Raw genomic sequence first — 15,170 nt, forward strand, 5'->3', positions numbered from 1 at the left:
AACGTATGCGTATGATGCGACAACAGCGAGTTTCGACTCGTGAGAACACGTCCGGGCAATCCCGAGCGGCATGGCGCCACCCGCAAACTGATTTGGCGCCTTTCTTCCTGCCACCACTTGTCTTGGAAACCCTCTTCAGCGAACCAGAAACTCAGACTTTGAAGTTTTCTCGTCTGCAAACATGCTCGAACACATCTCAGCCCTCCTCAGAAGCGCCAACACTATGGCAAACATGGGCCTACTCCGCGAAGGTGTCGCGCCATCGCCCTTTGACCGCGAGCTCATCAACGAATACTCGTGCCTTCTTGATACTGAACTGGGGCATGTACAAGCAAAGATCTGTCAACTGAACTCTGTCCGCGATCAGATCGTCGCCCAGCTCGCCATTAGTCGCTCCCTCGTCGCTCCTGTTCGCCGCCTTCCTCGCGAAATCCTCGCCGAAATTTTTCTCCATTACTTCAAGGCAGAGAAATCCAATCCTACGAAGATGATCAGCTACGCTGTGGCACCAGTATGCTATACGTGGTGGATGGTCGCGCGATCCGCAACCGCGCTTTGGACCAATATCTCACTGGGTCCCTCTGCAGCTCGTATGCGTCATCATCTCGATGCTTGTGTCGATCTATCTGGGTCGCGTGAACTCGATATATACGCCTTCGATGGATTCCGCCATGCAGAGGTCATCCCGCAGCTCGCACAGCTTGCGCCGGCGTGGATACGATGGCGGACCCTATGGCTGCCTCTCCATCACATCGAGAGCCTCAATATCCCGTTCCAAAAGCTCACGTGTCTCGAGAAAGTGGCATGCTATTGCCCTTCATACAGTCGCGATCGGAAAATTCTGCATGATTTGTCTCGTGCGGGTCGCGTTCGGCAACTGCACCTCGAGGACTTTGGCGATCTACCTGGACTTCTCTTGCCATCATTGTGCTTCCTCACGCGACTCTCTCTTACCAGCAGCTATTGTAGCTTCAGAATCATCATTCCACTTCTCGGACAGTGCAGCGCGACCTTGGTACATCTGTACGTGTCGTATGCACAGGACCGTACCTCCTCCACTTCGATCTCTCGTCATACCCCAGTGCTCCTGCTCAAACTGGTCTCCATAAATCTGTGTCAGCTTGCGCATGAGATTTTGCCATTCCTCAAAGCTCCGGACCTCAAGTTCATAACTCTTCAGCGTGGGGGTCATGGATTCGGGAACGCCTTCGAATCTTTGGATGCCTATCTTTCCCTTTCAGGGTTTTCTATCCAGTGCCCCCAACGCTTGTCGTTCCTTGAGTATACTGTCCCTCATGCACCAGCGGGAACGCAGAACGCCATCACACGCTTACTTGGTAGTTGCCTCGAGCGACTGAACGACCTTCAAGAGCTGTGCGCCATGGGGTGCGAGCTCGATGCCGTGCTTGCAAATCTCCCGGACGAACTCGTCGCGCGCTTGGGCTGCATCAGCGGCCACGCTCCGCTACTTCCCAACCTTACCACCGTGACGTTGCGCACCGGGGCAGAGTCACCGCCACTGACGCCGGCATCACGACGCGTTCTGCACGATATTATACGATCGAGGTCGACGCCTCGCATCGTGTGCGGACGCGCCGTGGCGGCCCTCAAGCGAATTGACGCCGACTTTGACCTAGGCGTCGACACAGCGATATAGTGCGTTCCATGGCGGTGACCGTTTGGTGCGTACTACCTCAGCTGTTCCACGTCACCTCTTTTCTGATGTCCTTAACCAGCGGTTCATTGTGAAGTACTGTGTTACCCTCCCTTCGTTATTGGGTATCACTCGGGAAAGGCATAGGCGGTGAAGACAGGAAAATAGGGCATTACAATGCCGGTGTGTACCAGTTCCTTCTCTTTCTCTTGTATGTGGTCTACGGCTGTGTGGAGAGAACGAGGGTGAAGGGCGTAACGGTAAGGTAGTTCATGGATACGGCTACTTTGATTCATCGCCTACCTTCCAACGTGCTCCCCGTGTGTGCGTGATATAAGACTCGTCACCGCGCACTATCGTTGGGGTTTGGGAAGGACTCAAGAAGTGGGGGATACAACTATTAGTCGTCTTAGCGTTGGTGAGCGATGAATGCGGAATGCGGTCAGGTTCTGCCTGCTTGCAATTGTGAAGTCCGTGAGAGTTAGCTCGGATCGATATCGCCGAGCGCCACGCGTCGCGCGCGAGGTGACGCGGTACCTTCCTTCCCGCCACCACGAGCCTGCCTGCAATCCAGTTTTCAGCCAGGCGCCCGCCGAACCCCAGCAACAAGAGTATCCACCTCGAAGGCACCCATAAATGCTCGAACGCATCTCGACCCTCCTTCACAGCGCCGCCGCGCTGGCCAGCAAGAGCATGCTCCGCGAAGGCGTCGCGCCCTCGCCCCTCGAGCGCGAGCCCATCGACGAGAGTTCGCTGCTCCTCGATATCGAGCTCAAGCGTATCGAAGCAGAGATCGCGCGATTGAGCGCCGTCCGCGACCAGCTCGTCGACCAACTCGCCGTCAATCGCTCCCTCGTTGCTCCCGTCCGCCGTCTCCCTCGCGAGCTCCTCGCCGAGATCTTCGTCCAGTTCTTCCAAGAGGAGGAAGCCTTTCTTACGGACCCGAAGAACTCTAGGTATCCCACGGAGGAGATCAGCCGCTATGTGGCGCCGGTCAGCTATACGTGGTGGACGGTCGCACGCTCTACACCCGTACTCTGGAGCAATATCGCCCTTGATAGCTCGGCTTCTCGCATGCGCCGGCATTTTGATACTTGCCTTGCTCTATCCGGCACTCATGGACTGGATATATACAGTCACAAGTCATACAGCGTAGCCGAAGTCGGCTCGCAGCTCGCACAGCTCGCACCAGCGACCACGCGGTGGCGAACCCTGTGGCTGCCCCATCGGCTCTTATCAGAGCTCGGTCTCTCGTTTGGGAACTTTCAGAGCCTGGAAGTGGTTGCATGCAACTGTTCTGGGCGCAGATCCGATGCGCGAATGCAGCTTGAAGTCCTCTCGCATGCTGCCCGGATACGGCGGATGCACCTCCAGGATTTCGAATCCCACGGGTTGCAGCTGCCTCCATGTGCCCTCACCCGGCTGTCTCTCTCAGGGAGTTCAGGTAGTTTCAAGCTCGTCGTCCCCCTCGTTCGCCAATGCAATGCATCTATACAACACTTGAGTGTGTCCTATGGCAACGACTTGGTCATCAGCCCAGGACCAGTCGGCGTGGTCCATGTCCCCCAGCTCATCTCCGTTGATCTTTCCAAGCATGCGCACCAGGTACTGCCTTTTTTGGACGCTCCGAAGCTCGACGACTTGACGCTGCGGCGTTGCGCAGACGGTAAAGGCAATCCCTTCGAGTCGTTGTGCGCCTATCTCTTCCGCACCACGTCTCCTGGCAAGTGCCCTCGCCGCTTGTCCTTTTTGGACTTCCAACGAGTTCACGGGATATCAGCGTCACTGGCCTTCATAACCCGCACGCTCAACGCCAGTCTCGAGCGACTCGACGACCTTCGAGAACTATGTGTCGTGTTCAACGCTGGGCTGTATTATCTCTCGGACGGTGCCCTCGCGCGCCTTGGTTGCGCCGAGGACCGCGCACCACTGTTACCGAGCCTCACCGACCTCACGCTACGCATTGGAGCAGAATCGTCGTGGATCCAGCCCATCGCGCGACGTCAGCTCCGCGAGATGGTGCAGTGGAGGGCGACGACGCGCACTATCTGCGGGCGCACCGTTGCGGCCATCAAGCGCTTCGACACCGATATCGATCTTAGCGAAGACGCGGACTCGGGTCAACGGTCTGCTTAGTCGATGTAGACGGAACGTACGTTCATTTTGAGCTCGCCGACCGTGGCTATGTCCTAACATTGGGATTTAGAACAATGTCGTCTCCGCCCTGAACTTATACGGGGGTAGCGCTGCTCGCGTCTTGGTCAAGGAGATGGTGGTCATCTGGAACGCGAGGGAGGTTGGGCATGTCAAGGCATGTAATTGGTATAGATCATGTACGCTGCTATGCATGAAGCATAACTTCACCGCTAGTGTACAAGACCTGATAGTCCGCTCTTGGTATGCTTCTGTTCAATGTCGTGCATGACTAGCGAACCTTCATCGTCATCAGATACTTGCATGGTATCCAGGCCGTCGATGAAGCAGTCGAATAACGCGCGAGGACCTGCACACAGCCGAGCGCACGGTGATAGAAGCGACTTGGCCCACGCTTGCGAAGGGGGAGAGGACGAGGCAGGACAGCCCGCGCTAAGGGCAAGGAGGATATGATGATCGAAGTTGAAGCCAAGCCAGAGTGGGAGGCAAGTGGGAAGTACGGCCCGCCTCGTGCACGTGTCAGATAAGATCAGTCGGCGACGTGGCACCCCACGGATCAAGCGCGGCTCGAGCGCGGCCGCCCGATCACCACCTACCTCCTGCACCGACGATGGCGACCAAGTTCGACCCCCAAAACGCCCAGAACCTCGTCGAGATCGAGAAGCAGTGCGTCCCCCACCCACCCCTCTCCTCGCCTAGGCTGAAAAATCCCGCCAGATTCGCGGTCAAGGTCGTCGAGCACGCGCAGACGTACTGGCGGCTGCTCGCGCGCGTCAACCCGCGGGACCTGCGGCTGACGTCGATCGACGACGAGATATACAATGACCTGATGGAGACGTTCCCCGAGCTCAACCAGGAGCCGTATGAAAAGCTCGCCAAGATCGACGAGGAGTGGATGAAGAACCCCGAAGGCAAGAAGCGATGGGCGGAGTTCATGAACCGGTACGTCTTCGGATCGCGCTCGCTCTTCCACGCGGATTGCAGAGGATAGGACCACCACTCTTCCTGCTGTCTTCCCTCTCCGCCTTTGCTATAAAACGCCTCCCCGTACCCCGCGTGGCCGCCGTCCACATGATCGCGCCCGCCATCATGCACATTTCCCCTCGTACATTTACCTCGTCATGCTGGGCGGGACGCGTACCCCACGATGCAACATAGACCCTCACTCTCTGTGCACCCATCCCAATTACGTCAGCTCACGTCCTCGATAGATACGAGAAAAAGGTCAAGGACTACAACTTCGGCTGCCTCATCCGGACGGAAGCGAGCGGCGAATACAGCGAGCTCGGCACAATATTTGGTGAGTATGCCTCTTCCTGTTCTATGCTTCCTCGCACCTTCGCGCCCTCGCTCGTCGACGCTTTCACTCTCCGTGTCAGCGTCGCGTCCGTCGATCCCAGGCATAGGCATGATTCCTTTTCCTCGCGTCATGCTCATACAATCACCTTATACTCATATTCGACATAAACGTCCTATTAACGCGATCCACAGTACAACGCATGCAATTCTACGCCTTCGAGGTGCGTAGCCAGCACCCCATTCCGCCTTCATCACCCGCCCGCCCCGCGTCCATCATTCCCTGCCCTCCCCATCATCCCTACCCTTCCCACCTCACCTCTCACCTCCTCTCACCTCACCCCTCACCCCCCACCCAGATCGCCCGCAACCGCCTCGGCCTGAACGACCCCGCGCACAAGATCGCGCAGGAGGACCTCGAGAAGGAGGAGGCGGTGAAGAGGGAGAAGGAGGAGGAGCGGAAGCGGGAGGCGAAGAAGAAGGGGAAGAAGTAGGGCGGGAAGGGCGGGGAGGGGGAGGGCGGGAGAGAGTAGGTGGGCGGGGTGCGCGTGAGGGAGGGCAAGGGAGATGGCGAGGGAGAGGTTCAGGGCGAGAGAGGGGGAGAGCAAGGCGGGCGGCGAGAGGGAGGGAGAGGACGGTGTGGAAGGCGAGAAGAAGGGAATGTATACCCGTCGCGTGTAAGTAGTTATGGGCGTGAATACTCCTGTGTATGACCAGATGAGCGAGGTCGCGAGACTCAGACCTTGGCGGCGCATCTTGGGCTAGTCGCACGTGGCGATGGCGGGGCTGCAGGCGACGATTCCTCGCGCGTTAAACGTCAATTCGCGCCTCCCTTTGCTTCCTCCTTGTCCGCCGTGCGCGCGCTTCCTGCACTTGTCAAGTCGGCAATCTGGGGGCGGTCTGATGATGTCTTCGCTGACCTGGGTCGGGTCGAGCTGCGTCTCAGCGCACGTACCGTCCAACGATTTCCTGACGCTGTTCTATCCGATACTAAAGATTGACGCGCGGAAGACGAGTAAATCCCGTTTACAAGCCTTCATACTCTTTCGCATCACCGTCAATCACTACGCTGGCAGAAGCGGAGGGGAGCCACTGGTGCAACTTGGGCGCGCCATAACTTCGTCAGGGACATGTGGCAAACCAATGTCAAATACTTTTCCAGTCAACTATACATCTTCGAGCCCGTCGGAGTGAGCACGGTTTTACAAGACACTCTGTGAATGATATTGAAACTCGACTAAAGAGAGCTGTCGGGGACAATGATCTGGCAGCGCCACAGAGGAAAGATGGGCTCATGAGGATTCGGAAGGGCCGCCGTGCTCTTTTCTAGCACGCCGCAGCGTCATGGTTTGCATCTAGGGGGCCTTCGACCATGACCGGATTTCAGGAGCCTGTCTGGGCAGATCGACAGAAACGAATTCAGGCGCGCCAACGGGGAGGGCGGTCAAACCACGAGAGACGCAATCGTTGTATGCGCGTAAGGTGTTGACGGTCGCAAATAGCACACAGACGACCAATTCTCCCTTGTGACACTTAAGGCCGGCTTCGAGATTTCGTGTGTGCTCGTCGATATGCGTGCTCGAGAGTCGATGACGAGAGGCCCTCGCGGAGCAGGTCCTTGTCGGCTAGCGGGGCGAAGAATCGGTCTAGCATACGTAGCGGAGGTTAGAAGAGGTTGAAATCCAGATATTGGTCTCGCTCTTCGCCAGGAAAGATGCTGACAGGGGGGCATGTTGTGGTAGGAATAAAGACCTTCCGAGGTCTGGCGCGCGAACCGCGTGTTGGTCGGCAATACCCGAATTATTTCCCACGAATTATGCACGTTGTCTTCAGCTGTCATATCGCAACACCGTTGGCTGCTTTCCCTCGACTTGCTCCGTGTTTTCTTGCAATAAGACTCTTATTTACTTCGCTTGGGGTAATCGACTGGAATCGTCCCGAACGAATCGTGCGTTTCGCGTAGACTCACAGGGATCTTTTCCGAATTGGCAATGGTTATGCAGACGACGAAGAGCTGCTGCTGCAGCACGCATGCGACAGTGTATACCTACCGGAACCTTCAATTCATTGAGCCTCTATGAGCTTCTGATGACCGCTTATACCCTCTGCATGCCTGCCAGAGAAGAGAAGGGTTGTCTGCAGGACAGCAAGGTGCGTAATCAAGCGCTAGTCGTCTTCCGCCCCAGCTTACCCACTGTCAAAAGCCCGGAAGAGATAGGGTCCATACGTCGCGCTAGAAATCATCTCTCGACGTAGCAAGGTTACATGAGGCCCGTCGTCGACAAACCGCTCGAATAGCGCAATTGTGTATAGGCGTGCATATAGATGGCTACATATACCGCAGACAGTCACTCGCACGCATGAGGAGGTCGCCTCAGATATGGCCTTCTCCGATTGATTTGGCTTCGGACTGCTCGACACGATTAGCGCCGCGCATAACGCTTTGGACGACCTATCTCACGACAGGTCATCGTTTTCAGTCAATAGCTCTCGCCTCTCGAATCGTGGTCGAGCCTTGTTCGTCGCCCCTCGTGGAGAGTTGACAATACCTACGTACATGATATACGTACTCGTTGATTATTTTCCATTATGCCTTCCGCCGTACAGCTGCCAAACGTCTCTTACTTGGAGCGCGGTAATCTAAGATTGCGTAGTCGTGTACACTTCGCTGCCGGAGAAGCTTCACGATTCTGCGGCAATCTTATTCTTGCGCTGTTCCGCGCGAGCCCAGACCCGGATTGCACTCCATGAGGATCACTTCAAGCCGAATTTGCTTACGACCGTCCGTCTGCTCCCATCATGGTCTTTTTTCGCCGCTTACGCCAAGCTGTAGAGCGTATCCAAGCGTCTGGTGGCTTCGCCCGCCAAGCATAATCACTCCAGGATCGATAACCTTGCCGCGCTTCTCTTCACTGAATGTACCTGACCACGACGCGCGCGCGCAGCCTATCTCTAAGGATATGTCACATTTCGTCCCCTCGTTGATCTTCTTTGCAGATTCTCCGCATCATCTGCCCGTCAACACTGTACATAGAAGCTTTTGAGATCGTGCGATGACTGGATGTGACGAGGCAGCCCTTTTTCTTGACAGGGGCGGTCCCTCATTAAGTGCAGTTCTAGACCGTAATTCCGAGCACATCCCCCTTCTCCGCGTCCTCCTCTCATTGAACTGGGCGAGTAAGCGTGGTTGGAATGTAAACTGGCAAGTTGGAGGTTAATTGAGAGTCGTAGCTATGCAAAAATAATTGTGACCCGCTGGGGAGCCGTATCTTCGGGTAAGATTGGACTCCAGCTGGACATGCAAAATAGGCTCACATCACGCAACGCGCGTTTCATCGATCTATGAATACCTTCTTCGACCTTCTGATGGCGCTATATCGCCCTCGTCCAATGCGATCTCTGCAATTTGACCATGTTGAACGTGCGTGGGAATTTTGCATATTGACGTAACGAGATATGCACAAAGTCATATTTGTCTTTGACCGCCATTGCGCCCCGCTCTGTGCATAACGACCATCTCCCCCGCCAGTACTTCCTACCACGCTCGCGCACCCGGCAACGATAAGCCATGAGCTCTCCTCCCATAGCCGTGAACCCCGAGCCAAGCGATACCATGGACGTAGATGGAACACAGGAGGAAGACGGATATGACGACCAACACGACGAGCTGGCTACAGGAGAGGGATCTACAGTTTCAACGGAAGAACCCTCGAGCGCCATGGACCACACAGATACGATATCCCCACGACTCCGACCACCCAGTTCGCGCGCTGTCCATCCTCCTTTGAGCGCCGCCTTGAGCCAGAAGACGCGTACTGTAAGGAAGGCTAGGAAAAGTATGTCGCTTACCGTGCTCTGTTGCACTCTCTGTTTGACGTGCTCACTTCTATGTAGACCTGACGCGTGAGGAGCGCGCTCAAATTCGCTGGATGAACGCGCGCGGCTTCAGCTACTCCAAAATAGCCGACATCCACGACATCTCCGTCTCAACCGTGCGGAATGCGGTCGAAAACGTCATCTACAGTCGTCCTGACAACGCATCGGAGGATGACCAGTACCTTGACGCCGAGTTCCTTGCGAAATATCTGCCTGAAGTAGAAGCGTCCTCTGCAGCGACAGGCCCTTCGCATGCAGTAAGTCGAGCTTGCCATCGTTGTGCACGTCGCTTGTTTCTGACTTCAGTCTGACCCAAAGGTGTCCACTGGAAATGGCGCATCCTCTGGAAGCGGCTTCGACGCGTCATCCTTAGGGTCGGTCAAGAGCGTGAAATTGACGCTTTCGGGCGAGGGCGCCAACAATGGCAGCGGCGGACGCGCTTCCTTGGGAAGGAGTCCGCGTCGTGCGAATCCCTATACTAGGAGATCCGGTACGCGAGCTCAAATTTGGTAGCGACACGACGAGCAGGGGCTTATCATATCTTCAGGCCATGACTTTGCTTCAGTATCTACGGGTGTCTCGCGCGGGGTCGGTCCTGAACCTCAGTCGATCTCGGCCTCGGCGTCCGCGCCTATGCCGAGGAACGGCCGGCTCGCCGAAGCAGACGCCAACGGACCGTCCTCGCAGCTGTCCAGAATCACGACTAGCTTCAGCATTCCCGACACGCAGTCTCCGGCCTCTCGTAGCCCAAGCATGGCGGATACAATGGCATCCTCGCCGCACGTCGCCATGCCCTCCGAGCGGAGCGCAGGCTCACCTCCCAACGCATCTCCAGCGCCGCGCGCTACGCCGAGACCGCTAGATCCCGAGAATGTTGTCTTCTTTCGCGACTTTCTGTCCAACCTCGACGTCGATCTCACTCGGTTTCAAACCGACCTCATCGCGAACAATCTTGGATGCGCGCGCCACGTTCTTCCCCTCCGTAGTTGGACGTCGCACGAGCTCTATGACCTGCTCAAGGAGGCGATCCCCGGCATGTCGCCTCTCGAGCGCTACGTTCTCGTGCAGGGCATGCGCGCGATGGACGACAACGGGCGCAAGAATCCCAGTACGATCCGGGTACGTACGAGCATCATGTCCTCCTTCGCCCGCTGACCTGAGTCGTGCAGCGGCTGAGAGAAGACCCCTCTGCGAACGCGCAGCTTCAATCGCGCGTGGATGCGAACCGCTTCCTGAACCTCATCGGCTTCGGCTTCGAGACGCAGAACCTCGATACGATGTACAAGATCATCCTTATCTCGAGCTGGCCCCCGGAGGTCATCCACGCGTTCATCGTCGAAGATATCCCGGAGATCCCGCCTGTCTCTCGCTACGTGCTCGTGCACGGCCTGCGCACGCTGTGGACCCATCTTCAAGAGGTTGGCGAGTGGACGGCGCCGAGCAACTCGGAGCTGCTTCCCGTGCGGACGCCGCCTCGCTATCTTTCCACGTTTCTGGCCGCCCTGGACTACGACATGTCGGAATACGAGGGATTCCTGGTGGAGCGCGGACTGGATAGCCTGCACATCATCACTGCTGTCCGTCGGTGGCCTGCGGGCGACCTGCACGCGATGTTGCGGGACGTCTACCCGGACCTCCCGGTCGTCAAGCGCTACGTTCTCGTGCACGGGATCAGAGCGTGTAGGGACGACGGAGTCTACGAAAAGAGCGCACGCCGGGTGAGTTATCCGTCCTCTTAATCTATACGCCTGCTCGTTCCATTGCTTTCTTTGTTCACGATCGCGCAGGTGGCGCTCGATGCCTCTCCCGATGCGTGGGCGCGACCCGCCTTCGCTTTCCTGGCATCTCTCGCGCATGACCTTTCTGGGTACCTCGCTACGCTCGCGAAGGTCAACCTTGGCACGCTCGGCCAGCTCGCTGCATTGTCAGACTGGGATGGCGACGAATTGCACGGGCTGCTGAAGGAGGCCGTTCCCGAACTTAGCGTCACGCATCGCTTCATTCTTGTGAAGGGCGTGAAGGGCATACCTTTGAACGCGGTATAGTGCGCGCTACTCATGCAATGGCTTGACAAATCTTGAACAGTGTTCTCATAGCATTATACCAATACGAGATGCATGTAAGTATACAAGCTGCATTTACCTATAGCCTACGAAAATGAATCGGGGATATTCGGTCAAATAATACGGTAAGTCACTTTTGGGAGAAAGGAGGTATGCGCTGTACTGCCTCTTCTAAGTTCGTACGCCACCTCGACACGGTGGATATGCACCCCGAACATGTCTTGTCTAACGAAAGAATACTCGTATGTGAGAACTTATCCTTCAAGTCCGAACTTATGAGTGCTTGGAGGCCTCCTGCCTGATACAGCTGGCCAGCCAGTGCCGACTCAACTGACGGCCACCATGTGGTGCACTTCATACGATGAGATTCTGAAGGACGTAGAGACGAGAGGTCAAAGAAAAGAGAAAGGAATTTATCATTATATAAGGTCTTTTGAAAATTCCATCAGCTGCAACTCCAACACTGGATATGACGGCCTCACCCATTTCGTGTATTCTGCTTGCGAAGGCAGAACCTTGAGCATCTCTTCAGCGCGCCGTCCGACCGTGAACGGGGCTGCAACGTCGGTAATATCCCCATGTCCATGCTTGAGGGCATACACAAGGACCTCGACAGGGTGCTTGTCGTGTTGAACCCTACGTACGAAGCGATTAGTCCTACATCGACAAATTATCTGCTGTACTCACTTCATTTGAGGGCGACAAGCGACCATGGCCGAATAGACTCGGTACTTATGGGCGGCCTCCGCCAGCCGCGCGAGGAGGTCGAACTCGACGTCCTCCATGATGATGATGAATTCCATTTGCTGCCGAAGGCGGCAAGGTTCTCCGCCAGTTAGGCGTATGTCCCTGCCCTACGTGGTGCGTGTACAGTATGTCAGTGTCTACTCTGGAAGCTAGGTGGGGTACCATCGTATATATGAAGCGGAATGAAAACAAATAACACGTGACCCTGGAGGGTAAAGCGAACAAGGATAGTAAACTTGCGAGGGGGGGTGCGTACTTGGAGGGGAAGAGTAAGCAATCCTTCATGGCATGGTAAGACAGGAGTAAGATGAACAGGATGACGGTGTCCATGGGGGGTGCAGGATTCACCACCGGGGGCTACCGTGCATAGTAGGGCCCAGTGGCAGCATGTTCTCGTGCGACGCGCTCGTATAGCTCCTGACGGACAGGGCATACGGGCGACGTTGCCGCGTGAGCGGCTCCACAACCGCGGATTGCGCATCTGAACACGATGTGGGCGCACTTCGTGCCGTCTTTGCAGGGAGGCGATTTGGGGCAGGGGCATTCGGAGGTACGATGTTGCTCTGAGCATTTGCCGCAGGTCGCCGGCCGACGGCAGTGTGAGGCGATGTGTCCGAACCGGAAGCAGTTATAGCATTGTATGGGCTGGGGGCGGTACTTCTCCGTGCGCAAGAGCGTGCCCTGCCACGAGATCTTGCGGGAGATGCACTCGTCCGCAACATCGGGGTCGCTGAAGTACAGGACAACCGAGGCATGAACCTTCGATGATCGTAGCTGGTCCAGCGACTGATGCCCTATATACTGGACCCGGCGCAGCGTGCCGGCCAGGTCCCCAAGACGCGGCGCGTTCTCGAGACAGAGCTGATCGACGTCTGTCTGCACCTCCGCCAGCGGCGCATCCGGCACGCCGCGCCGCGGTGACCACGTGGTTGGATCGAACGACGAGGTCAGCATGCGGTGGGCGACGACTCCGTAGAGGCGCTCGCACAGCTGGAGGTTGGGGTGGAACGCGGGGAGAATCGTGTCGTGGTTCCGAAGCATCCAGTCGACGCCTTCGGGCATATTGAGGGTGATGCGGAGGTCGTGGCCACGGAAGCGACTGACCGCGCAGGCCTTGTATTTGGGTTCTCCGTGGAATTCCATTGCGTTGTTGAAGTGCTCGCGGATCGCGAGGGGCGAGTCCGCGGCGAAGGGAGGGTGGTTCCGGTCGATCGGTGTTAGGACAATGTCGGAGTCGGTGTTGCGTGGTACGGTTTGGACGGCCACGGGGGCCGTGGTGTGACGCGGCGATAGCGGCGACTGGCCTCGGGGATTGGCAGCGATCGTGCTGTAGAGTGATTTTGAGGGCGAGGTGGTGATGTTCTTGACTTCGTTGGCGAGCGCGTCGATTTTGGCAGTGAGCTCCTGAATCCGCGTGGTATCGGAAGATTTCGGCTGTTGAACTAGGGTGGTAGCAATGTGGCGGATGGCGTGCCAGGTGTCAATTGAGACCGTGACTTTCTTAGCACCAGCTTTAGGGAGGGCAACATCGTGTATGAGCTTGTGGAGATTCTGAATGGTCGCCGGGGGCGGCGAAAAGCCCGATGATGATGGTGGTTTGGGATCAGGAGCCATTCCGACGTCCTCCAAGCGCACGTACTCTTCGCGATCGACGAAGCGGAACAGAAGTTCCAGAGTATCGCCATCCTCTTCCAATGGGACGACCTCGCCGGGTGCGAGGGTCGCACTAGGAGGAGGGAACGCATCCGCCTCGCGCTCGAGCTTCGCGCGTTCGATGTAGAAACACATTCCATCTGACGAGACGAAGGGGACGACGCCTGGCGCCGACTCGTCGCCGACTAAATCGAGCGGTCAGCGGATAACTTCGAAGACGAGCGCGGTCACGTACAGCGAGAGGACCTCCGCGGAGTCGGTTGGGCGTCGGTAGTCTCGGCAGACATGGTGGGAGGAGGTGAGCAACAGGGTGATGCAGGGCGCTTACAAGATGCTGGGCGATAGCGCGGCCGAAGGCCTCATGTCAAAGGCGAGGCGCCCCCCGCAGAAAGCAGTCACATCACATGTTCGGAGGGGCAGAGATGCCGTACGCGTACCAAGAAGCGACGAATCTCTGGTGTCCGTCCTCTGTGAGTCTTGCGCGCACGATCTCGATTTCGCTATGCACAGTTGGGGCACATCAAAAAGTTATAGAAAATGGCAAGCAGAGACAAGACCGTAGAGAAGCCCTTTCGGAGGGCCGCATAGGAAGCTTGTGAGCTGTACGCCATGCGCTTGCTGAATCCAAAACAGTGCTTCCTCTCTCCACATGACAAGCTCATCCTCGCAGAGCTCGCACCCCTCGACCCTATCAAACATCTCGGCGGTGAATAACTGCTCCGGGTGAAAGAGCGCGGCTTTGTGCGTCTTGTGAATGGTGAAAAGAAGCTCGCGCTGGACATAGTCCCGCGTACTGGAGGGATGACCGCCAAGCTTACAGGGAGTTGGCGGAGAGCAGTCAGTCTCACCGTGCGTGGCCTTGGACGCAAGCCCCACGACGCTATCGGTGAGCATCTCATACATAGAGTAGTACTGCTCCTGAAAGCTCGTAAGCAGGAAAGATCAGGGATAGTTCACAGTGGTCGGGCTCACCCAAGGCGTGATGAGGGCCGAAGGTATGAATTTCTTGACCCGACATGGTCGCATTCCGATGGTGTACGGGGCGGCCTTGTCGAGAATGTCCAGATAGTCGTGGCGATACGCGTACGCCATGACCTCCAAGGGGTAGCTCTGCGCATTACCCCTGAACCAATGTCAGACCTTCGATTCCCGGGGGATATAGAGGATACGTACTTCATGTATACGCGGCACGCCGCGATCGCGGTGTGCACGATGTACTTCTGCGCCGCCTCGGCTAATTCGGCGACGATCTTGAAGGGAGCTTGGTCGAGGTTGACGTATTCATCGAAGCAGGCAAAGCGGAAGAGAAGCTCAAGGACGTCGGCCCCTTCATCGAGTCGGGCTGGCTCCGTTGGCGCGAAGGTGATGGCGCCGAGGCCGGGGGTGGGCATGAAGTCGGTGGCACGCTGTAGCTGCTCGGAGTCGACGTAGAAGACGACGTCGTCCCGGGAGATAAATGCAACGCTGCCAGGGGTGAACGTGGAGACTACATGTAGTCAGTAAAAAGGGGAAGGATGATGAAGGAGCCACGCACACTTCGATGTCCTTGCCGAGCCCGAGAGTGAATCGTCGGAATCCATGACGAGGGCGAGGGTGATGCCAGAGTACCAGTGGTGATGGGCGCGGAAGACAAGTCTGGTAAGGATTGATGAAGTCGTGAACTTGAATAGTCCCGCTGTTAGTTCCGCGGAAGCAGTCAATTCTTTTGTCGTATGTGTAACCCGGGA

At 56.8% G+C, this 15,170-nt stretch overlaps 8 protein-coding genes across 8 annotated transcripts; 4 read left to right on the forward strand and 4 right to left on the reverse strand.

The window, feature by feature from the left end:
- The first annotated feature begins 116 nt into the window (after nt 1-116).
- Nucleotides 117-1,990, forward strand: SCHCODRAFT_02242713 (uncharacterized protein). The gene is made up of 2 exons (XM_003025876.3): nt 117-1,682; nt 1,737-1,990. The coding sequence occupies exon 1, from the start codon at nt 182-184 to the stop codon at nt 1,655-1,657; it is 1,476 nt and encodes a 491-aa protein (XP_003025922.1). The 5' UTR covers nt 117-181; the 3' UTR covers nt 1,658-1,682; nt 1,737-1,990.
- Nucleotides 1,991-2,200: 210 nt separating this feature from the next.
- On the forward strand, nt 2,201-4,092 carry SCHCODRAFT_02620577 (uncharacterized protein). Its single transcript, XM_003025877.3, has 2 exons — nt 2,201-3,806; nt 3,861-4,092. Exon 1 carries the CDS (start codon nt 2,291-2,293, stop codon nt 3,788-3,790), a length of 1,500 nt encoding a protein of 499 aa, XP_003025923.1. The 5' UTR covers nt 2,201-2,290; the 3' UTR covers nt 3,791-3,806; nt 3,861-4,092.
- Nucleotides 4,093-4,409: 317 nt separating this feature from the next.
- On the forward strand, nt 4,410-5,599 carry SCHCODRAFT_02620583 (DUF757-domain-containing protein; the record flags this gene model as incomplete). Its single annotated transcript, XM_003025878.2, has 5 exons — nt 4,410-4,474; nt 4,526-4,750; nt 5,020-5,108; nt 5,300-5,328; nt 5,464-5,599. Exons 1-5 carry the CDS (start codon nt 4,419-4,421, stop codon nt 5,596-5,598), a joined length of 534 nt encoding a protein of 177 aa, XP_003025924.1. The 5' UTR covers nt 4,410-4,418.
- A 3,223-nt stretch (nt 5,600-8,822) lies between these two features.
- Nucleotides 8,823-11,408, forward strand: SCHCODRAFT_02666150 (uncharacterized protein; the record flags this gene model as incomplete). The annotated part of the gene is made up of 9 exons (XM_003025879.1): nt 8,823-8,940; nt 8,999-9,237; nt 9,287-9,470; nt 9,546-10,099; nt 10,150-10,698; nt 10,768-11,024; nt 11,077-11,099; nt 11,129-11,168; nt 11,351-11,408. The coding sequence occupies 9 exons, from the start codon at nt 8,823-8,825 to the stop codon at nt 11,406-11,408; spliced, it is 2,022 nt and encodes a 673-aa protein (XP_003025925.1).
- A 54-nt stretch (nt 11,409-11,462) lies between these two features.
- On the reverse strand, nt 11,463-11,846 carry SCHCODRAFT_01165418 (uncharacterized protein; the record flags this gene model as incomplete). Its single annotated transcript, XM_003025891.2, has 2 exons — nt 11,463-11,679; nt 11,731-11,846. 2 exons carry the CDS (start codon nt 11,844-11,846, stop codon nt 11,463-11,465), a joined length of 333 nt encoding a protein of 110 aa, XP_003025937.1.
- A 484-nt stretch (nt 11,847-12,330) lies between these two features.
- SCHCODRAFT_01041471 (uncharacterized protein) lies at nt 12,331-12,561 on the reverse strand (the record flags this gene model as incomplete). The annotated part of the gene is made up of 1 exon (XM_050340915.1): nt 12,331-12,561. A coding segment is annotated over one exon (231 nt), but the record flags the coding sequence as incomplete, so codon positions are not given.
- Nucleotides 12,562-13,082: 521 nt separating this feature from the next.
- On the reverse strand, nt 13,083-13,763 carry SCHCODRAFT_01218264 (uncharacterized protein). The gene is made up of 3 exons (XM_050341271.1): nt 13,679-13,763; nt 13,430-13,628; nt 13,083-13,341 (listed from the first exon to the last, which is right to left on the reverse strand). The coding sequence occupies exons 1-3, from the start codon at nt 13,728-13,730 to the stop codon at nt 13,233-13,235; spliced, it is 360 nt and encodes a 119-aa protein (XP_050200269.1). The 5' UTR covers nt 13,731-13,763; the 3' UTR covers nt 13,083-13,232.
- A 159-nt stretch (nt 13,764-13,922) lies between these two features.
- Nucleotides 13,923-15,079, reverse strand: SCHCODRAFT_02574002 (uncharacterized protein). Its single transcript, XM_003025892.3, has 4 exons — nt 14,978-15,079; nt 14,617-14,929; nt 14,416-14,566; nt 13,923-14,361 (listed from the first exon to the last, which is right to left on the reverse strand). Exons 1-4 carry the CDS (start codon nt 15,021-15,023, stop codon nt 13,972-13,974), a joined length of 900 nt encoding a protein of 299 aa, XP_003025938.1. The 5' UTR covers nt 15,024-15,079; the 3' UTR covers nt 13,923-13,971.
- Between the last annotated feature and the right edge of the window lie 91 nt (nt 15,080-15,170).

This window comes from Schizophyllum commune (genome assembly GCF_000143185.2).
Source record: "Schizophyllum commune H4-8 unplaced genomic scaffold SCHCOscaffold_5, whole genome shotgun sequence".
Classification (NCBI taxonomy): domain Eukaryota; kingdom Fungi; phylum Basidiomycota; class Agaricomycetes; order Agaricales; family Schizophyllaceae; genus Schizophyllum; species Schizophyllum commune.